The following is an 11363-nucleotide window of genomic DNA, read 5'->3' on the forward strand; positions in this document are numbered from 1 at the left end:
TTGAAAAGTAAGCTGATTAAGGGGATCTGAACTTTAGAAAATTATATTTAATTTCCATATTTTAAGTAATATATTTATCTATTAAGAAACAGAGAATGAGAGTTTAGAGAGAAACAGTGACCAGAAAATCATCCACCTCTGTCCTATGACATCGCTGAGCACAAAGTCTGAGGTCCCCGGAGTCTCAGGCATGTAGTGCTGTGTTCTAATATTGAGACAGTTCCTCTGCCAAGACTCAGTTTTCTTAAGAATTAGACAATAGGAATCGCATAAATATTCAAGGATATTTATAATTTCAAATACATTTTGAAATGAATCGATCTCAGGAACTAACAATGGAATTTTATTTGATTCAGACCCGTGTAGCATGAATGTGATTTTAAGATTCTCTCTTAAAGTGAAATCCATTCCTAGGTTGTGAAATGACTTAGGCATCTCTCTTGGTGTTCTTATGTCAAGGAAAACAACCGCCGATCCTATCCTGGTCACAGAGGAATTTAACCAGCAGCAGGCAATGCAGAAGTCAGAGGAGATTCATCAGTTCCGACAGTACAGGAACAGAGTTCTTAGTATTCGAGACGTGGAGCAAGAAGAAAGGTGTAGGTTAAAGGATGAAGTCCTGGAGACATATGCAGAAATGCGGGTGAGCTTGACAAAATGCATATATATATATGCCTGGGGGACTGAGTTTACTAGGACCCAGGTTCAGCACCTCCCTCCCCACCTGCAGTGAGGAAGCTTCATGAGTGATGACATAAGGCTAGCTTCCTAATTTTCTCTTTTTCCTAGCCAATGAAAGAAAGGGAGAAGAGAAATGACCACTAGGAGGCAGAAAATTTATCATGCAGGCGCTGAGACCCGGCAATAGCCCTGGTGGCAAAATAATAATAAATAATAAGGGAGTCTGGCGGTAGCGCAGCAGACTAGCTCAAGGAGTGGCATAAGGATCTGGGTTCGAGCCCCTGGCTCCCCACCTGCAGGGGAGTCGCCTTACAGGTGGTGAAGCAGGTTTGCAGGTTGTCTGTCTTTCTCTCCCCCTCTCTGTCTTCCCCTCCTCTCTCCATTTCTCTCTGTCCTAACAATGACAACATCAATAACAACAACAATTACTACAACAATAGTAATAACTACTACAACAATGAAAAACAAGGGCAACAAAAGGAAAAATAAATATAAATAATAATAATAATAACAGTTAAAGATAAAAATGAGGGGCTGGGCAATAGGGCACCTGGCTAAGCATGGGTTTGAGGTCCCCGCTCCCCACCTTCATGGGGGCCGCTTCATGAGTAGTGAAGCAGGTCTGTGAGAATCTCTCTCTCCACCTCTCTCTCTCTCTCTCTCTCTCCCTCTCTATCCTGCCCCTTGTCATGTCAAATAAAATAGAAAGGAGAAAAAAAGGGGGGGAATGGCCAATGAGATTGGTAGATTCATAGAGCCAGCACCAAACTCCGGCAATAGCGCTGGTGGCAATAAAACTAAGATGATAACACTAAATCAAAAAGCACAGATGATTGTAACTGACAAAATATTTTGTAACATTAAAAGGAAATCACAGAATTGTAACATACAAGAATAAAGAATTCTTAAGAGCATGTAGGGCACATTTTCTCAGGGAAAGAAAAAAAGCAAGGCAAGCTGCTTACAAACATCTAATTAAACTGGCTTAAAATTTCACTCTTTCGAACACAGCATTGGGAATCCATCCATCTACAACTATGGGAAGAATGTGAGAGAGAAGACAACAAAATATATGAGACACTGAAAAGTAGCTGGAGACTAATATTGACAGAATTGAGGGAGCCAACATTCCACACTGCCAGGAGAAATCTTTTTTTTTTATTATTCACCACATTGAAGGAATGTCGCTTTCCATGACTGTTGTCAGACATGTGGCGTTTCATGTTTCTCGTTGGTAGGTGTTAACATAGCACACACCCTCCCACCACCACTTATAACCACCCATCTCCCTTTACTATCTCACACTGGATTCTACACTTTAACCCTCGTCTCTTGGTTCCATTTTTAAAAAGCCCTTGGACCAGCTGCAATAGAACATGGCTAATTCTAGCTTCACCCCCGTCTCTTTTTGTTTCTCAATCCCGATCTCTCAACGAGATCATCAAGCATTTGGATTTTTCCTTCTGGCTTATTTAATTTAATGTTTCCTTCAAATTCCATCCAAGTTGCAGCATAAGAGAAAGAGGCATCATTTCTTTCAGCTGAGTAATGTTTCCTTTTGCATTTACACCAAGGCTTCATTAACCACTGATTTCTCCCTGGGCATTTCAGTCGTTTCTATATTTAACTGTTTTAATGGAAGTGTTAGTTAAATTCCTATTTTGATTTCATTATTTCACTGTCTTATCTCATTGCTACCCTACTACTCATTAGTAATGGTGAGAGTGAATACCCTGGCCTTGTTCTCAGTCTTAGTGGAAAAGTTTTCAGTTTTTAATATTTCATCATTGAGTATGATGTTAACTGTAGGTTTTCTTTTTTTTTTTCTCTTTCTTTCCTTTCTTTCCTTCTTTCTTCCTTTCTTTTGTTCTTCCTTTCATTCCTTTCTTTCTTTCTTCCTTTTTTTTTTTGCCTCCAAGTTTATCGCTGGGGCTTGGTGCCAGCACTATGAATCCACTGCTCTTGGTGGCCATTTTTCTTATTTTTCTTTTTCTCTTTTTTTTTTTTTTTTATTTTATTGGACAGGACAGAGAGAGAAATTGAGAGGGGAGGGAGGGATAGAGAAGGAGCGAGACAGACACCAGCAGACCTGCTTCATCCCTCATGAAGCAAACCCCTCCATGCAGGTGAGGAGATGGGTCAAACCAGGGTCCTTGTGTGAGTCCTTGTGCTTGGTACTATGTGGGCTTAACCTGGTGTGCCACCCAGGCACCTAGCTCCCTTAACTGTAGGCGTTTTCATATCTCCTTTATGATTTTCATAAATGTTTCTTCCATCCTGATTTTGATGAGGGTTTTATCATTAGTGGCTGTTCAATCTTGTCAAATGCTTTCACTATATCTACTGCTCTTACCTAGGGATTTTTTTTTTTTTTTTAATTTCGGTTAACACTATGTTGAAGGAATGTTAATGTATAAAACTTTTGTAGACTTGAGAGTACATTTTCATATTCCCCCAAGGGAGGTGGTCAGGCCATCTCGTCTTTCACCAAAGCATCACCTTGTTTCACCATTTGCTTGCCTTGTATCCCAAACCATTACTCTTCACTGCCCTCTGTCCCTTGGTAAACTTTCATAGACCACAGTCACTTGGGATCACACCCTTTCTTATCACTTGCTGTGTTTTCTTAGATTCATCTATAAGACCATTTGATATTCACCAGTCCTTCTCCTTAGGGCTCATTTTGTTCAACATAATTTCCTTCAACTTCATTCATTTTTCTAGCAAAAGATATTTAATCATTTTTACCTTTTTATTTTATTTTATTTTATTTTTGATTCCTTTATTGAGGAATTAGTGGTTTACATGCGACAGTAAATACAATAGTTTGTACATGCATAACATTTCCCAGTTTTCCACATAACAATACAACCCCCACTAGGTCCTCTGAATCCTTCTTGGACCTGTATTCTCCCCCACCACCGCCCACCCCAGAGTCTTTTACTTTGGTGCAATACACCAACTCCAGTTGAGGTTCTACTTGTGTTTTCTCTTTTGATCTTGTTTCTCAATGTCTGCCTGAGAGTGAGATCATCCCATATTCATCCTTCCGTTTCTGACTTATTTCACTTAACATGAATTTTTTTAAGAAGTTGTTGGATAGGACAGAGAAAAATGGAGAGAGAAGGGGAGAGAAAGATAGACACCTGCAGACCTGCTTCACTGCCTGTGAAGCGACTCCCCAGCAGGTGAAGAGCTGGGTGCTTGAACTGGGATCCTTGAGTGGGTCCTTGCGCTTTGTGCCACGTGCACGTAACTTGCGACACTACCGCCTGACTCCCAGCAGTACACTTTCTAAGTGAGCTACTTTTCTTCACTGGCATGGCTTCATTATTTCTTACACTTGTGCTGTATTCCAATGGGTATGTATACCAGTTTCCTTCTCCACTCATCCGTTGTTGGACACGTGGGTTGTTTCCAAATTTTGACTATCAAAATTGTTTATCAAAAATTATTAAAATTGTTAAAATTAGTTAAATTTTAAAATTATTAAAATTGTTAAAATTAGTTAAATTGTTTAAAATTAGTTAAAGTGTTAAAATTAGTTAAAATTATTAAAATTTTGACTATCAAAATTGTTTATCAAAAATTATCAAAATCGTTTATCAAAATTGTTTATCAAAATTGTTTATCAAATTTTGACTGTTCTAAAATTTGACTATCCTCCAAGTAATGTAAGTGTACACAGGTCTCTTTGAATATGTATCATTTGTGATCTTTGAATAGATCCCTAGGAAAAGATTTTCCTGATCATATAATAGGTCCATTTCAAAACATAAGTCAGATATGTTATTCATTTCAAAATATGTTTGACTCCATAAAAAAAGCAAGGTTTAATGAGCTGACCCGAACTTAGAAAGAAGTGTTTAGAAATTAATTTTTTCGTACCTGAATTATTATTATTTTATTTATTTATTTAAGAAAGGAGACATTAACAAAACCGTAGGCTAGGAGGGCTACAACTCCACACAATTCCCACCACCCGATCTCCATATCCCATCCCCTCCCCTGGTTGCTTTCCTATTCTAGTTTTGCCACCTGGATTCCTTTGGTTGAGAACAACTGGATGTTAGACTCAAATTTCCCAAAGCTTTAAGTGAAAAAATAATAATAAAAAAAAACCAGGTACATTATCTATTCACTAAACCAGCTACTTTAGTATAGGATGACAGCAGTAACACACACACACACGCACACACACAGAGACATACACGGAGGAAGGGAGAGAAGAAGGGAAAGAGTGGGGAAGGGAGGGAGAGTGAGGGAAAGAGAGAGAAAAAAAGAGAAAGAAAGGGAGGGAGGAAGGAATGTGTCACCTTAGCATTTTAATGCAAAACTTAGCACATGTCAATAATACCTTGAAAATTGGTATACTTCCTAAGAAAAGAAGCAACAATAAGAAATTTGTTGTTACCATTAAAAGTAGGGTTTTATCTTTATGGTACACTTCACAAATAGGACCTAACATCAAAGTTATTCAAATTAATCACTTTCCCCTATTTCATGTTCACACACATTTTCTTACTTGTTATATACAGAAAACATTACCAGCAATCCTGATGCCCTCCTTTCATGTAATAGTTGAATATGAGACTTCTTTTATACATGATGAGCTCAATCTATATAACTTTACATTTGCAGTTATTGATTCACTCATCCATTTATGAAACAAAGTTCTGTGATCTAAGAATCCTTTCCAGACTATGGACTTGGTGGAAGTTCAATGTGAAATAACCATCTGGGTAAAGAATTTCACATAGACATTCCTTAGATTGACTGCAATGAAAGTCTTCAAAACCATGTGATACTGAAACAAAAACAGTCCTTCATCCCAATGGAATAGAACTGAGAGTCCACAGATAATCTCTCACACATACTAGTCTATGGTAAAAAGGCCCATAACAATAAATAATGGAGAAAGGGACTTTTTTTTCAATAAATGGAGAAAGGGACTTTTTTTTTTCAATAAATGGTGTTGGGAAAAGTAGGTTGTTCCATGCAGAAGAATGAGACAGGACCACCACATGTAGCTATACAGAGAAGTCAACTCAAAATGATCAAGACTTAGATCTTAGCCTGGAAATAATAAAATACATATGAGAAAACATTGGCAGGACAGTATATGATGTCTGCTATAGAAACATGTTCTGAGAGCTGAGTAGCAGCAGTCTGTATCTAAATAAAAGCAAAATAAAACTGATAGGATTATGTCAAACTGAAAATCTACTGCACAGCAAAAATAGGCATTATTAAAACAGAAAGAGTCGGGCAGTAGCGCAGCAGGTTAAATGCAAATGGCGCAAAGCATAAGGACCGGCATAAGGATCCTGGTTTGAGCCCCGGCTCCCCACCTGCAGAGGAGTCGCTTCACAGGCGGTGAAGCAGGTCTGCAGGTGTCTGTCTTTCTCTCCCCCTCTCTCTCTTCCCCTCCTCTCTCCATTTATCTCTGTCCTATCCAACAATGACAACAACAATAATAATTACAACAATAGAAACAACAACAAGGGCAACAATAAAGGAAATCAATATTTTAAAAAATTATTAAAAAAAAAGAAAGAAACTCTACAGAATGAGTGAAGGTATCCATATGCCATACATCAGGGAAAGGAATAATAACCAAAAGAGATAAAGTACTCACAAAACCCAACAAAAACAATAAAAATAAGTAACTCTATTTAAGAATGGAAGAAAGAACTCACCATAAATTTTCACCAAAGAAGACATTAAGATGGCCAACAGGCATATGAAGAAGTGCTCAGTGGTTTATTATTATCTAGACTTATTATCAAGACAATGACAAAACATGTTGCCAAGGACGTAGAAAGAATGGGATTCTTTGACATTGCTGCTGGCAATATAAATTGGTCCAATATTTGTGGGCAACAGATTGGAGCTTGCTGGTCTGCTTCTAAATTCTGCTTCTAAGACCCTTCTGTTGCATTGCTTGCCTCTGTGGTCTATTTACATAATCATTGTTTTGCCCGCACTGGTTTAACTGGTTCGTGCGCTTTTTCCTTCTCCCCACCCCCTATCCTATGTACATCCTCTTCTGACCTGACACTTCCACCTCAGGAGATATATAGGGCAAGATTGTTATTAGAGGTAACTAGCTTGAACTGCATCCCCGCTCGTCAATAAAGATCGAACTGCATTCCAGCTCAGCCATGAGTCCCTGGTCGTCTCTTTCCCTCCCACAAAGCCAGCCCAGCTTGAAATTGCCTTCTGGCTCTGAGAGTCCCAGAGTCTCTCTCCTGCAACACTAGCCCAGCAAGAGTTCCTGATCCCTCTCCCAAGCAGCAGCCTAGGTTGGCTCCTGTCAAATTCTCTCCAACCCAGAGAGCACTTGCTCGGGAAGAAGCACCCTCAGGCTATACTGGCATCCTTAGTTAAAAAGAAAGGGGGAAATGTTGGTCTGCTTCTTGTGTATGGAGCTGAGGTTCATGCCCTATGTTGGTACACCATATGCCGGTCCCTGTTCAGGTGCCAGATGCCGGGATGCAGTGCAAGCTAGCTATCTCTAATCACAATCTTGTCCTATGTATCTCCTGAGGTGGAAGTGTCAGGATAGGTGAGGATGTACATAGGATAGAGGTTGGGGAGAAAGAAAAAGCACATGGACCAGTGGGGATTAAACCAGTGTGAACAAAACAATGATTATGTAAATAGACCACAGCAGCAAGCAATGCTACAGAAGGGGTCTTAGAAGCAGAATTTAGAAGCAGACCAACAGGAGCTGTCTCAAAATATATCTACGAAATGGACCTACTATATGATCAGGCAAATCTTTTCCTAGGGATCTATTCAAAGATGCAAAGAACAAATACAGAGGGGCCGTGTATGAACATAGATTTGTTAGTGTGGGATATGGAGATTGGGTGGTGGGAATTGTGTGGAGTTGTACCCCTCCTACCCTATGGTTTTGTTAATTAATCCTTTCTTAAATTAAAAAAAAAGATTTGTTAGTAGGCTAGAGTCATAGGGTACTTCACAATGTTTTGGCTAAGGATGGACCCCACATGCAACAAACTCCCCAACTCTGTGTAAACTACGAGCTTTGTAGGCATGCCTGTTATAACAGAATGTCTTAGTGCAGTAATAATCTCATGTATCTTGTGTTTACTTCATTGTCAATAGCATGATTTGCCCTTGCGCTTGTATCAATCTTATGTTGTTCATTCTGACACCAAAGCATATGAGATCTTCTGCTAGTGTTGCATTCATACTATGTCAAAATGTTCTACTATAGCAATGTCTCAGAATGTACACCCACTGTTAAGAAGTGTGTGATGTCATTGCATTGAGTGTATGAGGGATAGTGGTGATTGACACCAGGTTGTTGGTGAATTTGGATGCTGTACAGATATGGAAAGGAGATTCAGAGAACTTGGTGGTGACTTATTACTATATTATAAGAAAAAGATGAATCGGGAAATACTCTTGTTGCTTGTCTAATCAAAGAGTTGGTTCAATTGCCATCAAAATTTATATTTAGGAAAGGGCAGGATTTCATCTTCAAACAATTTTGGAACATTTTTAATGTATCTATTGTACAATAATGTGGAGATGTTGAATTGGTGTTGGATATGTTCTCCTGGAATTTGAGAGAACAACATGAACTGGAAATTTAAAGATTATGGATTCCATCAGTGGGTTGTATAGCCATAGGGTTAGGTGGGAAAAGGCCTAACATCTGACACGTAGCCACTTCTACATAAAGAGTGAAAGAGAATAGGGTGCAGGTACTGAGTCACCTGGTTTAGTGCTCACATCAAAAGCCCCTGGTCCCCACCTGCAGGGGGCAAGCTTCAAGCTTCACGAGTGGTCAAGTAGGGCTGCAGGTGTCTCTTGGTCTCTCTCCCTCTCTATCTTCCCCCTCCCTTGTTAATTTTTCTCTGTCTCTATCCAATAAAAAGAAAGAGAGAATATAGCGAAGACTACTAACATAGAGCAAGAAGTGAGGCAGAAGAAACAAAATGAGTGGATATGCTATGCACAGAGATAAATTAAGTGAGTTAGTTTAAGAGGAGTAAGAATGAGACCAAGAAATGAATTGGAATTAACTTACATAGAGACAACTAGCATCTTTGTCTTGCTTTGATTTTTAGAGTGATAAGAATTAAGGCCAAACTCTGACAATAAGAAAGATAACTGATGGAATAGGTGATGTGATCTGACAGTTTTTTGGGAGTAACTTGGCTATATTTTGTCAAGGCTAGAACAGGCACTGGAACATGTATTTCTCCAAACACACTTATTGAGATTTGCTGGGCTGCACATATGTTTTAGATTGTATTGAACTCACAATATAAACAGTTGCTTTGCTAAAAGCTGTACTTTTTTTTACTTTTATTTTTTCTTTAATCATCCTCTCTTCTTTTTTTCCTTCTTTCTCCCTCCCTTCCTCCCTTTCTACCTTCCTACTTTGCTACCTTCTCCCCACCCTTCCTTTTCCAGGTAATAGGTAATAGCTAGAGCTTGGAGTCTGCATCACAATGACATCACTTCTCCTGGTGATTTTTTTTTCCCCTTTCTGATAGAGAAAAAGATAAATAAGAGAGAGAGAGAGAAAAGAGAGAGAGAGAGAGTAAATGAAAGAGAGACAGCCACAACACTGTTCCATCACTCATGAAGTTTACTCCTTGCAGGCAGAGACCAAGGGCTTGAACCTGGGTGCATGCATATATAGTGACTGGGTACTCACTCCCCTGCACATCCCTCCCAATTTCATTCATCATCTTTCTATTCCTTATGATCTTATTTAACCTTTCATGAAAGTGCCATGTGTCTTGTTGCTCTTTTGCTTTATATCTTAATCCACACATGAAACCATAAGCTATTTTTCACCTTCTTCAACAATTTCTCCTTAAGAATCTGTTGAGATAAGGAAAAGAGCAAAGGATCACATTTTTTTCTTTTCTAAGATGACAACATTTTCATCAACTGATTTTTATTTCCTTGGGGTTCTGTTTTGAACTAGGACTCTTTAGATGAAGCCCGACACAACATCTATGCTATCCGAGAAGAGTACAGGAACAGGCTGCTAGAAGCTGAGCGCCTGAGGTTGGAGGCTCTGGCTGCAGAGGAAGCAGCCGCCTTGACAGAAATGGAAAAGAAGTCCTCGGCTCCTGACACACAGAAGAAGAAGAAAGGCAAGAAGAAGTAACCCGCAGATACTCTATACCAGTCTCCTTCTAAAGAGAACATATTCCTTATTCCGTTTTGAATCATCAATGACTTTCCTGTGTGTATGGTATCACATCCACTGAAAACCGGAAGTGTCGCTAGCACAGAAATTCTTTATGCATCATAATGTTGATGGGCTCATTTTGGTCAGAAAACTTCTATTTGGAGTTATTAGAGATCAGATGTTTCTTTTTTTTTTTTTTTTAGTTTAAATAAAATTGCTTTACAATGTTCAGGATGCAATATATGTTTCTCCTGTTAAATTGCTTCTTTTTAGTTAGTACTAAAACAAAACCAAGACTATACATATGTAATTAGCTGAACTGTCTTTGAAAAGATCAACTATGAGAAAAGTAGCTACTTCTCGAGAAACTTTTGTCACTGACTTTAGACATTAAAATGGAAGCTGTACTTCACACTTGAGGCTATTGTTGTTGTTGGTTTGTTCTTTTTTAAGATGCAACCTCTATAAACCTCCCTCTTTACATGGGAATGATTTGGGGGTGTCAGAGAAGAGATAGCTTACCATGTGAGATGCATGAAGGCATTCAAAGTTAACAGACCTAGAAAAGACTGATAATAACATAAATCAATGAAATAGAGACTATAAAAAGGTACATGAAATTAGCTGTTGATTTTTTAATTGCTGTAATAGGTTTATATTATCGAGTCTCGAGCTGTGTAGCATTGTAACTGAAAGTATGTATGTACCACTTCATTACTATTTTTCATTCTTCAACCTATAGTTAAGCTGATTTACATGCCCCCTCCTCTGAGTCCTTTACTTTGGTAGAATACACCAAATTCAGTCCAAGTTCTCTCCATTCCTCTCCACAAGTGCTCTTACTACTATATTGTAGTTGATGTCTTCTTTTGCTTTGTTTCCTTGCTTTTCTTATATTCCACATACAAATAAAATATTTCCCTTTCTTTGTCCATTTCACTTATCACAACACCCTCAAGTTCCATTCATACTATTACAAATTACAAAATACTGTCTTTTTTAGAAACACTGAATATATTCTACTGTGTACATGTACCAAATAATCTTCATCCATTAATATATCTATAGGCACTTAAATTATTGCTATAACTTGACTTTTGTGAATACTAGTATAATAAACAAAAGGTGAGTGTATCTATTTTTAAGTATCCTTTTCCTGATAAGTCAAATTGAGAGGGGAGGGAAAGAGAGAGGGAGAGAGAAAGATAGACACCTGAAGACCTGCTTCACTGCATATGAAGCTACCCCCTGCAGGTGGGGAGCCGGGGTTTGAACTGGAGTCCCTGTGCATTGTTGTGACCTCTGCACTCACCTGTGTGTGTCATCGCCCAGATATCTCCCTCCCATAATTTTAATAGCTTTTATTTGCTTTTTAAGTAACTTTGGTTTCCAAGACTATAAGTGTTTTAGAAGTACAATTTCTCATCTCTCCACAATGTGTTAGGACACCAGTGACACTAAAGAAGCAATATGTTTCCACCAGATTCCACTGGAC

At 38.6% G+C, this 11363-nt stretch overlaps 1 protein-coding gene across 5 annotated transcripts in view; it reads left to right on the plus strand.

Moving 5' to 3' along the window:
• ADGB (androglobin) overlaps window positions 1-10280 on the plus strand; it is a 152147-nt gene extending 141867 nt beyond the window's left edge. For all 5 annotated transcript variants that reach the window (XM_060188709.1, XM_060188706.1, XM_060188707.1 and 2 more), the window contains 2 exons: window positions 460-643; window positions 9659-10280. In XM_060188709.1, coding sequence (XP_060044692.1) covers window positions 460-643; window positions 9659-9844 — 370 coding nt within the window. In that variant the 3' untranslated portion in view covers window positions 9845-10280. The remainder of the gene's footprint in view (window positions 1-459; window positions 644-9658) is intronic.
• Window positions 10281-11363: the final 1083 nt, after the last annotated feature.

This window comes from Erinaceus europaeus, chromosome 4, assembly GCF_950295315.1.
Source record: "Erinaceus europaeus chromosome 4, mEriEur2.1, whole genome shotgun sequence".
Classification (NCBI taxonomy): Eukaryota; Metazoa; Chordata; class Mammalia; order Eulipotyphla; family Erinaceidae; genus Erinaceus; species Erinaceus europaeus.